Here is a 17,818-nt window from a genome sequence, read left to right on the forward strand (position 1 = left end):
CTCTGATCTGACATTTAAAAATGGTCATCAAAAAGTAATTTCTCAATTTGGAAAATATAGAATAATTGCTCAATTTGAAAAAGCACTTTGTTACACTTGGAAAAGTAATAAGCCAACTGTAATGTTCCCCTCCAAACAGTTTAAACCCCACAACAATATGAAACTTCTTGGAGCAAAGAATCCGCTCCAGTCTTCCCAAACAACTTAAACCACATTTCAGTGTTTCCTCTCAAACAGCGTTTCAGGCCATGTTCTGTCTCAGCCGTTACACATTAAGTGTGGATTAGATGAAGAATGCCATTGCTTCCAAAAATGTGGTGAAAATACTTGATCGGGGTGAATGGAGGTCTTGCATAATACACATTTATTCATTTAACGCATTGTTTTAGTTGAATTAAAATGACTTTCTGTTTTAGAAACATACATTCAGCAAAGAAAGGTTTCAAAAAATAACTTACTTAACTTATTTATGAAAGATCAACTATGCATGCAGATTTTTTTTTTCACCTATAATAATGTAACATTTCTTAATAATTCATTTTCAGATGTTTTCATTGAACGTGTACATGTTAATGTATAAACTGTACCTACAGCTGAATAAACACCTGCTATTGGCAGGATCTGTTTTTTTTTTATAGATAAACTCTTTTTCCATTCATGATTTAGTTTTACTAGGATGTAGCCATACCCATGTGTGTAAAGATAATAAACATAATAGCTCTCTCTCTGCCAGCCTTTGCGAAACACCACTGAACCTCAAGCAATGCTACCATCTTGTGGTCAAACATGATCATTTCTAGTGTTTGTGTCGTGAGGTGGACTGTGTCTCTGGTAAACACCTGTAATAGTTACATTTGTTATTAATAAAAACACAGATGTTCACATGTAATGCCAGAAACAGAGACACACATATACAGCAAGCTTATTAGCAACAGGTGTATTGGACAAAGCATACAACATGTTCCTTTAAAGATATTTCTGCACACTTGTATTCACTTGTCTACCTTCTAAGCAGAAAATCTATCCTAGTTACATACATACTATTTATTTTATGCATTATCATGTAATTTCCTTATTTAAGTTCATTGAATACAATATGTATTACTTTGTAAAAGTCACATAAACTTTTGCTACGTCACTATGTATATTTCAAAAATGTTTGTTACGATGCTCAGCAAAAAAAAATTGTATTAGCAATATAATTTATAAATAAATATTCACATGAGTAATTTTACCTAGTATTACGTCACAGTATTATGGGTATATAGAAAGGTGCTTGGGTAAATAATGGTTCGACTGTATAGATGAGCTATTTTGCTCAGTGAAAAGAAACAATGTGACTTTTCTAGTCCAGAACAGAATGGACAATATTTAGTCCCTTTCTGCCTTATACAATATAACATTCTTCTTTTTGTGCCACTTTTTCAGGAACATACAACTCAAAAATAACTCTGCTGATAACTGAAACAGCCTTGTAAATGTTCCCTCTGTGGGACGGATACAGATTTGTAAGACTTGTTGGCATGGCTAACCCATTCATTAACATAATAGGTGCTTTTCATATGACCTGTTACAATTTCTGACTTTCCAAATAGTACATAAGTTATTACAAAAGCTGTCATAAAACAGGCTTCAGCAATATACAATTGGTTACTATAAGGACTTTCAGTCATTCAAAAGTCAGCAAACATCCACTCTACTGAATATTTATAATACTATTATTATTTTATTCAGTGTAGACTTTGTTTTCCTCAGTTTGAATTCAACGCCAGATGGTCGGCTCTTTTATGTTTACTGCCATGTTGGTTTACTTCGTACCAGACGTGATCCATTGTAAAACTATTTCTGTGTAAAAGCAGCCCGTTGCTATCTTCCCGCAGTGGTATTTCATACCGAGGTTCAAAGTGAACACACATTTATCACGGCTGACATGCACTGATTTAGCACACATTTGGGAGAGAGGGTGTATGTTCTTATAGGCAGAAATTATTCTGGATATGTATATATACAGCTCATATCGCTGCAATGTAAAAAAAATAAAAAGTATAAGCTCCTTAAATGAACTGGAAACTTATATTCCCTGCATAAACAAGAGGAATGAACAAACATGTAGGTTATTAACATGGAAGTAGAGCTTGAACTAACTGTTAAACAGCATTATGTGTTGGCCTCAGGCTTTACTGCTCTATTGTACTGATTTTAAGTGACCTTAAAATGGGATACTTTGCCCAGTGCAAAATGTGTATTTAAAGACTTCAGTGAGCGTGTCCGCGGTTCCTGGTGCCGTCTTGCTTTACATGTTACCCGCAGGCCTTGGCAGGAAGAAGATGGCCTTCTGACCCTGGTGGGTGGCCGGTCCTGCTTTAGGTTGGCCGTTCCTCTTCAGCCCGACATACCAGTTGTACTTCTGAGAGCAATATGTGTTGTAGTTGTTTTCTTCATACTTCTCTAGGAAGTAACACTCATCATTCAGTGCTTGCTGAGACAAGCCAATAAAGAGGGGGGAGAAAAGAGAAGAACAGAAGACATTTAGATTTATTACAAGTCTTCTAATTCTTCCTGTAAATTCATATTGAAGGGTGTACAAATATACACCGTTTAAACACAGTAAGATATTTTAGGAAAACATAATTTAATGTGCTGAATAATAGAAACCTACATGATAACATCTGTAGTACTTTAATATCTTATGTTAGTCATCTGTACCAGTAATATATTATTGCTCCCAGTGATTTATATGACCTAAGAAATGCTTTAGTCACCCTGGGATTTTCCAGTGTTTTGCATTTGGGGGAAATAACACACCAAGGTGAGTACAACATTTTAGGTAATTTGTGAGTATAATCTTAAACTGACAAGAGTATGTGTTATGATTTGAACACATTGAAATTAAGTGTTCTTTATAACGGTAGTATTTTTTTTGTGACAAACTTCAAAATGTAAAAACTCACTGATCCGTAGAGGTGTCCGTTTTTGTTCATAGCCAGGTACCTTCCTGTAATTTCGCCCTTGATAAACACAACTCCCACGCTCACAGCCTTCAGCCTCAGCACGTCTGCAACACAGAAATATGACAAGTTGAAGATAAACTTACTTTGACACAAATAAATATTTGCAAAGGGAACACAGGGCCAGTATTCTGAATGTGTACACAGGGTAAATACTTGGGTCTACAGATTCCTGAGTAGCTTAACCAGAAGTACTGCGATTAAATACTTGCTCAAGAGGACTTTACCAGTTAGTGCAGGTCATTTTTAAATCGAGCCTGTATACTCTTCCACTACAAATCGAGTACCGTTGCCTTTTCTATTTTGTTAATCATTATATATACAACTATAACAACTTTTAATCATTAGGAAAGATACAACTTTAAACTAAAGGGTTTGAGAGTCATGTACAGAATATGTTCATTTTTATCTGTTCTATAAAGTTAAAGTTAAAAAGCTTTCCTCTATATCTTTTAGAATGCTCCTGATTGAGACACATCAACCAATCACACATCCAAAATAGATGCAAAAGATTCCTGCCTCACCATAGGGGTCGTTTTCCTGCCTGCCACCGCTCACAGATCCATCAGGTAAAATCCTCAGGTGATAGCCTCCGTTCTGGCTGTACAGTCTGGTCAGTGTCCGCTGCTCCTGCTTGGACAGGTCTAGAGACACTGGTCCAAAAGGCAGCACTGTGACGTTTCCCTCAGACATCATTAAGAGATTCTGAGGTTTGGACGAAGCAGAGTGATGTCCCTGAGTCTGCAACGACACAGAAGATCCATCAACTTCACTGTTCATGTTACCTGAACTCGGTCTGAGACAGGAGAGAAAACAGGAGGAGTACAACGCCGCCTTCATGATGTGACTACGGGAAATGCTTGCCTCCCGCTACCACTTTCTCCCTCTACCACTTTCTCCCTCTATCTGTGTCTGTTTCTCTCTGCCAACCTTATAAGGCACTCTTTTTTTCATGAAGTGATGAGATCTGGATGCATGCCAGGTAGAACCGCTACATGTTCGAACATGTTTCCTGACTGAACATCACTTCGTTTTTTTTTTGTTGTAAAATCATTTCCAGGTGGCAGTGATGTAACTTTCAACTAATATCAGTGCAAGGCCAGACAACAAACAAAGGACACGTGGACACAGCAAAGTGCAGGAAAATGTTCCAGTAACCAGCAATAGTTTATCAAGCATATGCAAGTAAACACAATAGCTACTTTCCTTCTACAAATCTTCAGTAGTCAAGTATTTGAGATATTTTCACTTGAGGAACAGGGATCCAGCCAGCCTTGCCTGTCTGCCTTCTCAAAAGCTTATCCAAAAAACAATCAAGCCGTATTTAAACCGCACTATTAGTGTTATCTCAATTCCTGAAGGGTTGAGATCCCAGAGCAGCAGGGGCTGTCATAATGTCTTATCAAATGGAAAACAGGGAAGCAGTGAAGGACACAACTCATGGTCGATGTTATAGTTTGTTGCCAGAGGTAGGGAATAACTGTGATAGAGCCAGGCTAACCCACATCTGGAATGTCTGAGACAGGCATGAGGAACAGAGGGAGGAAGGAGAGAGGGAGAGAGGGAGAAGGAAAGTGAAAAGACAGAGCAGTGTAAAGCCACAAGAGGAATGTGAGGCCTACCCACTCACAGGCAGGACCCGAGAAGAAAGTCATGTGTCCACAGGGACCTTCGGACAGAGCTGCTGGTGGGAATGACGTCAAACGTCCAACCGGTGACCGAGTCAGTGTGCGGACATGTGGGAGGATAGATTGAACCTGTGTTTGTGTTTGAGTTGGGGGAAGATTGCTCTCCTTTAACCTAACGATCACCCCCTCAAACTAAGAACTGCTGCGAATGAAATGTTGTTGTTTAATGAATAGTGCCATTACATGTCATGTTTATGGATGCTGAACAACTGCAACGTTTGAAACCTTAAAGTGTCAGTTCACCCCAAAATAAAAAATACTTAGTTTTTCCTACCTGTAGTGGTGCCTAAATTGCATGAAATAACATTTGAAAAGCTCATCAGCTATTTATTGTTTGCTCTACTCATGATCAATATATTCCACAGACCATATTGTTAAGAATTTTATGTAGGAACTTATTTTTCTTTTAAAACTAACTCCACCTGCCAAGCGTTTTATTGTGCTGAAGGAAGCCTGCATCTGCTCCTGGATGAGAGTCTCTCCGTAGCTTACCTGAGCTAGCTAACGTAGGACGATGTACTTTGTGAGTAGATGCTTCCTTTTGAGCACTGATTTGATTTGCGGGTGTAGTTTGGTTGGTAGAAAGAAAGTAGTTCCTACATTAAATTATTCACAACATGGTCTGTTGATTATCTTGAGTAAACAGTTCGGGATTTATGGAAAGATATATTGCCATTGATGCTTCCAAAGGAGTTTTTGTACAACTATGAGCACCACATGCCAAGGGCCATAGGCTCTGTTATATTCAAGAGAAGGCAAACATCTTTCTCTGTTGATATATTCAGCACTCGACAACTCACAAAACAATCCAGATACATAGATAGCACCACAGTTAAGAGAGAACATATGTATTTTCTTATGAGGAAAACCCTTTATCATGCACAAACTTATACAAAAAGTAGAATTAGTACCAACTTGCTTTCCTTTTGAAATCAAATATCAATATGTATAATAGGATAAGCAGAGATGATAGCCAGCCAACCAGATTTCCACACATACCAAAACTCCTTTAATCCAATGAGTGAGTCTCTTACCTGTGAGAAAGTCCTGTTACAGTGTCCCTGATGAGCCAGCATGTCCTTTTCTTTTTCTCTTTTTCTTATTGCCTTTTGTGCCAAACGTTCTTCCTCTTCCTTCCCCCAGAGAAGTGGCTACAGAGGATTAAGAATGTATGCCTGTACAAGTACCCTATCCCTCTCCTCAACTCACCACCCATTTTGCAACGTCAGAGGACATATTTTAACAGTCCAACGTCAGGACTAAAATTACCGCTCAAGAACAGAGAGAGAACGAGACAGAGTGACGCAAGTGTCCGGGCCATGGGACCCAACCAGAGCCTGGAAATGATCAGGCCCATAATAACTGACTGAGCATTGATACATTCTCTTATAGTGGATTCCTTCTGGAGACACCGTTGGGAAAAACAATATAAACATTTATAAAACACAAAGAGGATGACGTCACTTTCCGGAAGAAGTCGTACAGAGTGCCAGTACCTCTGCTGTCTCTGCTTACATGTAGTGCTGACAGTATGGAGGATAGTTAGGTCACATTACACGATGACACTTGCTTCACATTCCTGCAATGTCAAAATTTGTAGTCATCAAAAATAAAAATACACTAAATTATAAATAATCCCTAAATTCATGCTGGTGAGGCTGTTACTATGCTTCTTTTTTTTGTAGCTTCACCTGGCTTGTATACTGGCCATTCCTAGCCTACTGTGTTCCTGACCGGCTGTAAGTATGTTTTTTTGTTTCACTTGTTCTTATCACTGTGGTAATATTAGGACACAACTAAGCATGTGAAATCACGTTGGTTTTGGTAACGTTACTCTCTGGCGGCAACTGGTTAATGTTACCGCGGCTAACGTTCATATAACGTTTCACACGAGTACTTTTCCCCCCGAACCTTATTTTCACCCCCAGATAGTCCCTGCTAGCGAGTTATTACTTTCCTGAGGAGGAAATGGTTCGTGGGTGTGTCGGCCCCACTACACCGCAAACAACTTCACGGCGTATACTGCCACCGGCTTCTACTGAAGCCTTCCGAGTAAATCGCCAGAAGCGCCGACACCTCCTCATCACTCCACCGCTCCCATGTATTATTTTGTTGTGCCATAAATTAGTCAAAAATATTTAGTGTTGCCGACACACCCACTAACCTTTTCTCCCCAGCCACCTCTCTAGCAGGACGGTCTGTTTATCGGTTCTTGAGACATTTAACATTATATTGCAGTCTTAGTTTCGCCAACACCGTTTATAATATGCAATAAGACAAAATGCGTCGATGTATTTTCAATCTTTCCAATCCAGAGGAGAGATCTCTCTCTCCCCGTCTGTGTGCGAGGGGGCGGGGCAGTTTATACACACGCGGCTGCTACATGCATGCAACACACACACATGGTGGAGAGAGAACTAAGCGCTCCTAGGTGTGGTTAAATGTTACCCGTTTTGAGGTGGACAATGCTCTTTGCCAAAAGTGAGAAATCATTTATTGCTTTTGGCTATAGAATAGAATATAATCATTTAATGTCATTATACATGTACAATGAAAGAAAGAAAAGCTTCTCCCTTTTTAAAAGGTGCCATCAAGTGCAATAACAGTTTAGCATGTAAGGGCGGTAACACAAGCAATTTGTCTAAGCATTTAGCAAAAGTGCACCACATCCAGTAATATAACGTAAAAAACGTTACATTGTTTGTCACAAAGGAGTTTGTAGGATTTTGAGTCATTGGCCTAACACAAGTCAGTAATCATTGAAAATCAATTACCTTTTTTCATTTACCATTATTATTTTTAATTTCTGCTCATCTTTATTTTTATTGCAGGTTTTGGTATCTGATGTTGGTGTGATGGGGAACAGAACCTTACTCACAATACTCCATATTGATGAGGTAAGTTATATATTTCACACGTGAAATGCCTATTTGCTGTACACATCGAGCTGATACAGAGCAACATGATCATACTTTTGAAATGGTGTTTCTGTCCATCTGATAAGTCCAATATTCACTATCTTTTAGCTCTGTTTATGCTCTCCACCAACTCCTTAGTAAAGTATTTGGCTCTTTAGCTGCTCAATGTTCCGCTTTCTTCACCAGCTATTCTCTAACTGTCAGTTTGATTGTCTGAAGAAAACAGCTGCTGCTGGAATTGGGGTTTTCACTTTATACCTCAACATTTTACCCATTGTCAATTAAAGTATTAGCAAGGTTTAAACAACCATACAACTTACAAGTATAGTTTTGAATCCTTGCAATTACCTTAGATTAATATAAATACTTTGGTTAGAACACACTGTGCACCAATACACGTCTTATCAAGGACTTGGTTAATGAGGTCAACATTAGAATCTATCCTTTAATTATAGTAGATACAAAATATCATTACACCAATGGCTGAATGTGCTCTTTGTCTTTTGTCGTTTTGTTTTTGCATAACAGATACATGCTGAATTCCAGCGCATAACAACTATCCCACTTGAAACAGCCTTCATGGCGCAGTTGGACAGCCATCTACCTCAGCTGACATCTGTCTTCCCGAAGAAGGGAGGAGTTGTTGGCCAGAAACTAGCCAAACATCTGGCGATCTTGCAAAAGGTAAATGTGTGTACACTGTTTTATACAAATTGTCATATACTCTATGGAGCAATTGTATGAAATGTACCTGTCTAGTACCGTATAGAGCCCCATTTGCCTCACAACAGCCTGGATTACCTGCCAGGTTCAAGAATGCAAGACACATTTCTAAGGAAATCTGATCTTAATAAGGCAATAGTGGCATACTGGGTAAGCAGGCTTGTGACTGGAAAGGTGCAAATGCAATCCCCAGGTGGGGAAAGTGAAAAAGCAGAACCTGCCTTGAGCAAGTCACTTAATCCTCAGTGGCCAACAGATCAGACTGTGGTTGTACTAGGCAGATTCCAGGTGTGAACTGTGAAGAACAGAGCATTGCTCTTGGTGAAAAGTCCCTGGATGAGTAGAATTTGTAAACAGTGCTATCGCCCTAACACATTCAGACCTCTGACATTGTAATACATTTAAGTCACAATTCGTTAACATACTTAAGTTAGCGCAGGCCATTTACATGTATAATGAAGTCATTGTATATATTATATTGTATATTTAGGTTACTACAGGTTGTAAATCTTCTACAATTTATAGACAATTTTGTTATTATTGATGTATTTAGAAATATTTTAATAATTGCAATTTTTTTACACAGGCAGCAAATGTTAACCTTAAAAGGGAAGCAATCCTCAAGGCACTTTGCATCCACCTTGGTGAGGATGATGGACATCTCATTCGGGAGTATATGGTGAGTCATTGTAATTGCATTTGCCAGTCACATGTAGTGTTTTATGATCCTAGTGTCAGGTATCCATAATTATGTTTTACCTTATAAGGAGCATGAAGGTTGAGAATATGTATATGTATGTATGTTGATATTCAACAACAGACTAAAGCATTTCAAACCATCAGCTTGGTTATTTATACGACGAGGTTGGCTTTATTCATAGTTTTTCTTATTGTCCAATGGAAAGACCATAATCAACAATGTCTTAGTCCATCTGTCAATCCTCTCTGACTTCTGACGCTCAGCACCAAGCTTATTGGTTCCTACGTAAATCTTTAAAAACACCTCACACATATTTAGTTTGATTCAGAAATATATACAATATGACCAGCTTTGTTTTAAGGGATTAATAGGTATGTGAGCAATATTACAAAAAATGTATACGATAAAGTATGTCATTAAAATTACATATATTGAATAAATACATGTTTTTTCTTTAAATATACAGGACATCGAAGGAGATGACGTCACCAGAGACCTGCCGAAATCTACCATGGGCATATATGTCATCAACAAGGAGGGTGGAGAACCTGGACATTATGACGACGTTGGGATTTTTGTTGAAGGACTAATTATTCTGGACAACATTGGATCTGTAGCCCGAGCTTGTGCCATCATGCTGGGAGTCATCGATACACTGAACATGGCTTACCCCAAAGAGCTAAGGTACTACGATGAATTCATTCAGAAAGTGCTCTTGCAAATGGATGGTGAAAGGCTTTCCCCCAAAGTCCTTGGACTGAAGAACAAGATACATGCTGGACTGTAGGATTTCTTCAGCCGCTCTTGTGAACCGATTACAGCATTACAAAAACACCAGTCAAACCTCAAAGGTTGGGAGAAGAATGTGGAAATCTTGATGGACTTGGAAGACATTTGTTTCATGTATTCCTCAGCTGTTTAAGTCACATGCTTCATGTTACGTCAGGATTTATTCACTATGTCTGTTTCCACTGCACTTTGTTGCTGTCATGGCCTCCACCTCTGCCTAGTCAGTGGCCGTTTCTCAATGTTGAGTAAACCTGCTGCAGAGCCACTATTTCAAGTATACTACGTCATCGAGTGGCGCCAAAGGACTGTTTAAATGCATGTTAAATGCCCAGCATTCGGTGCCGCTCGATGACGTAGTATACTTGAAATAGTGGCTCTGCAGCATGTGTACTCGCGATTGAGAAACGGCCTGTGTGTGTGTGTGTGTGTGTGTGTGTGTGTGTGTGTGTGTGTGTGTGTGTGTGTGTGTGTGTGTGCGCGCTGATAGAGATTTTAAGGGACAACTGGTCCGCTTTCCAAATCTCCGCGTGTCCCTAACAAGCTGGTTATCATACAGGAAGGAATCCAGAACATACAAGTATCCGTTAAAACAATAATCTATTTTAATGGTAATATAACAATGCAATACAATCAATACATTACCATACAAAGCCATATCATATCATATGCGTAATGTCAGGAGTATGCCTACTCCTGGCCCTTGTTCACGGGCTGCCACGACCTTCCGGTCCGGGCGGCGCGAGAAGAGAGAGAGAACAAAAAGATGCATGGCTCTCGAATACCAACAGAAACAGGAAGGGGTGGAGTTTACTCAGCCTCCACACACACACACACCCCCCACATTCCAGAGACCTCAGATGTGTCTTAAAGGATATTTAAGATAACACAAATATTTCATCTCTCATATCTCCAACTTCTGGTTACACAGAATACAAAGTAATTAAACCCACACATATACTATTCAAGATATGTAGACTTCCCTGAAACATGACATGCTAGAGATCTTAAGCAGAATATACTCTTCCCCCACCTAGCACCCTGTCCTGCATACCTACACCTCCCCCATAGGGCAATAAAACCCTGTTTACTCTAAACAGCCCTTGTTTAGAGCCATTTTAGTCCTCACCTTTATGAAAGGATAAAACAGAGAAATCAATATAAAACACAAACACAAGTATTGTTTGAACAGTATTCACTTAACTTCTACTATTGATAATTACCAGAGAAACTCAAAGGGACCTCTTTTAATATCTGGAAATTGCAACAAGACTTTCTGCCATTTCAAATGTAACACACTTCTTAAATATCAGATGCTGCAGCGCGCGCAATCCAATCACCTCTGGCATAAGACTCCGGCCCTGACTCCTCCACTTCGCCAGATCGTAGACTCTGTACCCACAGTCAGTCTCTAGCTTTGGAAAGTCTTCGATTGCGATTCCCTGTTTGACCTGTTTTCTCCTGTGCCTGCAGCTTCAAGCCAGCCTGACTCCTAGCTCCTGTTCCAGACCACCTCCAACGTTGGACGCTGTCCCGCTCCTCCTGGCTCTTCTCCCTGCACTCTCCAACCTGGTCAGACCTCCGTTACCCTCTCCCGTGGACTCCGTCTAGCTTCCCTGGCCCAGACCCCCAGTAATATTCAATAAATGTTATTGTTGTGCTTGAAACTCCTGTCTTGCTCTGCTCCTGGGTTCCCTGCAAGCCTTAACAGTGGCCAGATTGTACTGTTAAGGCTAGCAGGGAACCCAAGAGCAGAGCAGAGACAGGAGGAAAGAGTTTCAAGCACAATAAAACAGTTTATTGAATAATCCTGGGCAGTAGGCAGGGGGGTCTGGGCATGGGCGCGGGAAGGGGGGTGCTGAGAGTGCTGCAGCACCCCCTAGCGGCAGGCAGGGGGTGCGGAGCTCCCCTGTCTGAATTATTATTTGACTATTATTATTATTATTATTATTATTATTATTATTATTATTATTATTGCTGCTCCCGCTGTGCATAATCTGTGTAATATGTAGCCAATAAATTCCATATTGTTGGTAAAATAATATGTTGGTCTGCCCCGAATGTTGTTTCTGTAGCCCCGGACAATTCTACCTCCATAATATAATACATTAACCGTGCTTTACGTGAACCTCATCAAGACACTAGAGAGGATGATAGAACTGTAATTTCCCGTGTTCAGTGAATGCAACAGAGGCAAGACACCAGACCAATCAGAGAGTTGCATGGAAATAAAAGTGTGCTTGTGTCATTCAAGCTCTGTGTGTGTGCGGTGTTACGTGCCGTAGTGTGTGTTAAGGCTATGCCTTTGACCCGTGAGGCGCTCATCACGGCACAAATGGATGATCCTACCTTGATCAAGTGTTTTAACGCTGCTGAGAACCCTAACGAAGGCAATAAGAAACAATTGTTTTTTGTGGATGACGGGGTGCTGATGCGCCGGTGGGCTGACCAATCAAGTGATGCAGATGTTGGTTCAGGTGGTGATTGGAACAGCGTTTATCAAGTAGTGGTTCCTGTGAGTTGTCGGCAGCAGGTTCTGGTGTTAGCCCATGAGCACCTGTGGTCTGGCCACTTAGGTGTGACTAAGACTTATGACCGGATCCTTCAACATTTTTTTTGGCCAGGATTGAAAGATGACGTAGTGTGTTTCTGTAGAACTTGAGAGCACATGCCAGGTGGTGGGTAAACCAAATCAAGTAGTTCCTCCAGCGCCGTTGTGTCCTGTTCCGGCTATTGGTGAGCCTTTTGACCATATCATTGCTGACTGTGTCGGTCCGTTGCCAAAGACCAAGGCAGGTAACCAGTTTCTGTTGACTGTGATGTGTGTATCAACACGTTTCCCTGAGGCCATCACTTTGCGTAAAATCCCTGCACCCGCCATCATTAAAGCACTGACCACGTTTTTTACCACCTTTGGGTTGCCGAAGGTTGTGCAGACTGATCAGGGAACTAATTTCCTTTCCAAGATTTTTAGAAAAACCTTGCAGTCATTGGGTGTTTCCCATTCAGTGTCTAGTGCCTACCACCCAGAGTCACAAGGGGCACTTGAGCGTTGGCATCAGACATTGAAATCGATGCTTGGTAAATACTGCCATGACACAGGCAGGGACTGGGATGAGGGTGTTCCCTTCGTGTTATTTGCTATTCGTGACGCAAAGCAGGAGTCTACTGGGTTTAGCCCAGCTGAACTAGTGTTTGGGCACAATGTGCGTGGCCCATTAAAGATGCTGAAAGATAAATTGGTGTCTGAGTCCCTTCCGAAAACTGATGTGAAGAAGTTTGTGTCCCAGTGTCGTGAGCATTTACGACAGGCGACTAAGCTAGCAAGGGAAGCTCTTGCCTCTTCGCAGGAAAACATGAAGGGCAGGTACGATAGGAGAGCAGTTAAGCGGCAGTTTCAGCCTGGTGAGCAGGTGCTGGTGTTGCTGCCTACACCCGGATCTGCTCTCAACGCGCGTTTCTCAGGTCCGTATGTGGTTGTAAGGCAAGAGTCTGACACCAACTATATAATTGACACACCTGAGCGTAGGAGAAAAACAAGGTTGTGCCATGTTAACATGCTTAAGTCCTATCATGCCAGGGAAGCTTCCCAGGGGGACCAGCAAGGTACTGTGGTGACTGCTGTTCCCAGCGTGGCCACTTCCCTGGCCTGTGCAATGTCGGTGGTTGAGGATGACTTGATAGTGCCCTCTGGTGGTCAGCAGTGTGGTAGGTTATCGAACTCTGAGTTTATGCTGAGCTTAGAGTCTAACCTGGCGTATCTTCCAGAAAGCCAGCGAGGCGACGTAGTCGGTTTGGTTCATGCTCACCCGACCGTATTTGGTGATGTGCCATCGAGCACTAATGTGTTAAAGCATGACATTGATGTTGGAAATGCTCATCCAGTTAAGCAACATGCGTATCGTTGTCACATAGAGAAGAGGGAGAACATGAAAAAGGAAGTGTGTTATCTGCTGGAAAATGGCTTAGCCAAGCCTAGCTGCAGCCCCTGGAGCAGTCCATGTTTGCTTGCTCCTAAATCTGACGGAACACCACGTTTCTGCACCGATTTTCGCAAGGTGAACGCCCTAACTGTTCCAGACTCTTTTCCTTTACCCCGTATGGACGATTGCATCGATAGTATTGGTCCTAGTGTGTTTATCACGAAGTTGGATCTCCTTAAAGGATATTGGCAGGTCCCTCTCACTTCTAGGGCCTCAGACATCTCTGCATTCGTAACGCCTGACCACTTTATGCAATACACTGTGATGGCTTTTGGCATGAGGAATGCCCCAGCCACATTTCAGCGGTTAATGCAATTGGTGTTGGGGGATGTGCCCAACTGTAATGTGTATCTTGATGATGTGGTGGTTTTTTCCGATAACTGGACTGACCATATGGCTATTCTCACATGTGTGTTCAAGCGACTCGCAGGAGCCTCGCTAACAGTGAATCTGGCAAAGTGTGAGTTTGGCAAGGCCACTGTCACCTACTTAGGAAAACAGGTGGGTCATGGGCATGTGAGGCCCGTGGATGCTAAAGTGGAAGCCATCCTTTCCTACCCAGCTCCAGCCACCCGACGTGAACTCCGGCGGTTTCTCGGTATGGCTGGGTACTACCGATGTTTTTTCAAGAACTTTTCGGTAGTTGTGGCACCGCTAACTCAACTGTGTAGCCCTAATGTTCCATTTCTATGGACTGAGGAGTGTTGCCGCTCCTTTAGCTCTGCCAAGTCTCTCCTCTGTAGTGCTCCAGTGTTGTGTGCGCCTAACTTCATCCTTCCCTTCAAACTCGAGGTGGATGCTAGTGGTTCTGGGGCTGGTGCTGTTCTGCTGCAGGAAGGTGATGGGGGTGTGAGCCATCCTGTATGCTACTTCTCGACCAAGTTCAAGCGACATCAGCTGAATTATTCCACCATTGAGAAGGAAACTCTGGCCATGCTCCTTGCCCTGCAGCATTTTCAAGTGTATGTTGGGTCCAGTTCAACGCCAGTGGTGGTGTACACCGACCACAACCCACTCGTATTTTTGTCCCAGATGTTCAACCACAACCAGCGGTTGATGCGCTGGGCCCTGTTGGCACAAGACTTCAACATCGTCATCAACTACAAGAAAGGAGCAGATAATGTTGTGGCCGATGTACTGTCCCGCGGGTGAGACTTCACGATCTGTCCAACCGTTGGAGTGTTGTTGGTGACTGTGGCCAAACACTGGTTTGGTTTTATGGGGGGAAGTGTTACGTGCCGTAGTGTGTGTGTGTCGTCGTGTGTGTGTGTTTTCCTCTCTCTCCCTCTGATTGTCCCCAGGTGCAGCCTCTTCCCAGGTGCTCCTAATTTACAATCAAGGCTTCCATATAGGACCGGAGGAGGACGGCAGTGAGGCCCTTCTTTCTCTCCTTCTCGTCTGGCTGCATGTGTGCAGCCTGTCTCTGTGTGCGACCCAGCATAGTTGTGTGTTGTTTATTGTACGTTTGTTTTGTAATTTGGCTGGTGAGCCGCCTTACTTATTGACGGATTAAAACCTCACTTAAACTCCTTCAGCATTCAGTTTCCTCTCCTTTTTCTCTCGTCCGGCTATCTTGTGTGTCGCTACTTCCGTTGGTACCCCTAGCTCTACAAGGGAACGTAACAGCGGAAATAGCGCATTTAGTGTGTGTGTGTGTGTGTGTGTGTGTGTGTGTGTGTGTGTGTGTGTGTGTGTGTGTGTGTGTGTGTGGTGTGTGTGTGTGTGTGTGTGTGTGTGTGTGTGTGTGTGTGTGTGTGTGTGTGTGTGTGTGTGTGTGTGTGTGTGTGTGTGTGTGTGTGTGTGTGTGAGTGAGTGAGTGAGTGAGTGAGTGAGTGAGTGAGTGAGTGAGAGAGAGAGAGAGAGGGACCGGTGCCAGCAGCAGGGACCGTGTTGTTAGCATCTGGTTAGCTAGCTGCACTAACGGACATACGGAGCTGTTGGTTCCACAACAAGCTGGAGGAGAGTCCTCTCCTCTCAGACTGAGAGGCTCAGGTGAGCTAAAGGACTCTCTGAGTGTTTAGATAGTTAACTTTAGTCTAAGTTATCTCAGTGGGTCTCAAACGGTTTGGTCACAAATTATTCAAAAGATTATTTCCGCGGCACACCTATGGCACCACCACATACTACATATGATCATTATCGTTATAAAAAAAATAAGAGAATAAAGGAAAAACAGTTATGAAATACTATATGGCAGTAAAACAAGAATACTGTTTGAAAGGGGAGTGATTTGTAAAATATCCATAAAGAAAAAGAACATCTGCTTACAGTTGTGTTTCATCTGGGTGTTGAGAGAGGTATCCATATATCTCTTAATGTTGCTCTTAAAGTGCACCAGATTGATACTTTTAACTTCAATATTTAAAAAAAATCTTCTCGGGGGAGCAGGTCCGCACCCCACTCGTAGAAAATAGCACTTTACCCCTGCCTATATGCCGTGAGCTGATTATCGAGCCTTCATTGTAACAGTCGCGGGTGTACTGTGTGTTTGCGTGTGGGGAGTGCTTTTGTGCGTACTCTATAGCAGTGGTTCTCCAAACTTTTTGTGCCCAAGGCACACCAAAGGACAAGTAAAAATCTCAAGGCACACCTATTGTGCAAAATAGCCCTTATAACACGTGTTATCACTCATATCATGTAAAATATCTGTAAATGTGCATAATTATTTACTAATGCCAAATAAAATGTGACAAAGACAACTATATTACTCATGAAATATTTATTAACAAAATATTTCAGAAATTAATTTGAAACTTTATCAAATTAGGCTTCATCAAAGCAGCAACACACTCATTTAAACCAGACAGGTCATACAATAAAAAATGAGGCAAAGGAAACTCAGCAGAAATTCAGCACAGAGAACTGTCAATGCAAGGAAGCTGCATTGTCCATGGTCCTGAACTACAAATTATAAATGTAACATTTCAGCAATCAGCATTGAACGATGTGCTATTGTAAATATTTTGCCGATTTACAAATTAGTGAGATACATGTGCCTGTCGGGGCGCGCAGATTTTTGTAATCCTTGGTGGCACTGAGGAGAGGGCCACTCGCAAGTCCTGTTCAACAGAGAGCCGTGACCTCCTGTTGTTCTTCATGTAAACCAGAGTAGAGAACGCCAACTCCAGAGATGGGGTCGTTACTAAAAAAATGTAATATATTACATATTACTTTAAAAAAAAGTAATATATTACACTACTTCGTTACTATCTACATAAAGTAACTCGTTACTTTACTCGTTACTTTACTCGAGCACGTACGAACTGCGCATGCGTGACTGGCAATAACTTTCCTTACCAGCAGGCGGCGGTAGTGTGTATTTGTCATTCAAAACAGGCAACAACCGGAAGACAGAGAAGAAGAACAGACTACGTCAGGGGTGGGGAACCTTTTTCCTCTCAAGGGCCATTTCAATTTTTCAACATCCTCCGAGGGCCGTACAAATTATTGACCTCTGCTTAAAAATCACAGCCCATTCATTTCACCTTTCTTTCATGCTGTGCAAAGAAAAAGCAACCTCTTCATCCAGATATCTTGCCATGACTCGCGCATGCATTCACGTGCACGGTTGTGGCATGACCACCAAACAGAAAGATATGGACACAAGATGTGTGCAAATGTATTTAGTTTCCTATCCATGTGGACATGATTTAAGTGGGGGGGGGGACCTCACCTCCTCTAGGGCGGTCCAGGAAGATTTTTTTTTAAATATTGAAGTTAAAAGCATCAATCTGGTGCACTTTGAGAGCAAAATGAAGAGATCTATGGAAACATCTCTCAACACCCATTTGAAACAGAACTGTAAGCAGATTTACTTTTTCTTTATGGATATTTTACAAATCACTCTCCTTTCAAACTGTATTCTTGTTTATTAATAACAACTTACTTTACTGTCATATAGTATTTTATACCTGTTTACTTTATTCTCTTGTTTTTTGATAACTATAATGATCATATTAAGATGTGCCTTTACCTCACCGGTTGGAGAAAAAGCTTCTTATATCCGTTAGCA

The 17,818-nt window shown here is 41.7% G+C and overlaps 1 protein-coding gene across 2 annotated transcripts; it reads right to left on the minus strand.

Moving 5' to 3' along the window:
* Positions 1 to 331: 331 nt before the first annotated feature.
* LOC117458688 (putative fibroblast growth factor 1) lies at positions 332 to 5,837 on the minus strand. 2 transcript variants are annotated; one of them, XM_034099308.1, is made up of 4 exons: positions 5,731 to 5,837; positions 3,533 to 3,749; positions 2,952 to 3,055; positions 332 to 2,479 (listed from the first exon to the last, which is right to left on the minus strand). In XM_034099308.1, the coding sequence occupies exons 1-4, from the start codon at positions 5,770 to 5,772 to the stop codon at positions 2,294 to 2,296; spliced, it is 549 nt and encodes a 182-aa protein (XP_033955199.1). In that variant the 5' UTR covers positions 5,773 to 5,837; the 3' UTR covers positions 332 to 2,293. The 2 variants fall into 2 exon arrangements, with proteins under 2 accessions (XP_033955199.1, XP_033955198.1); XM_034099307.1 differs by lacking the exon at positions 5,731 to 5,837 and having other exon boundaries at positions 3,533 to 4,021.
* Positions 5,838 to 17,818: the final 11,981 nt, after the last annotated feature.

This window comes from Pseudochaenichthys georgianus, chromosome 14, assembly GCF_902827115.2.
Source record: "Pseudochaenichthys georgianus chromosome 14, fPseGeo1.2, whole genome shotgun sequence".
Classification (NCBI taxonomy): Eukaryota; Metazoa; Chordata; class Actinopteri; order Perciformes; family Channichthyidae; genus Pseudochaenichthys; species Pseudochaenichthys georgianus.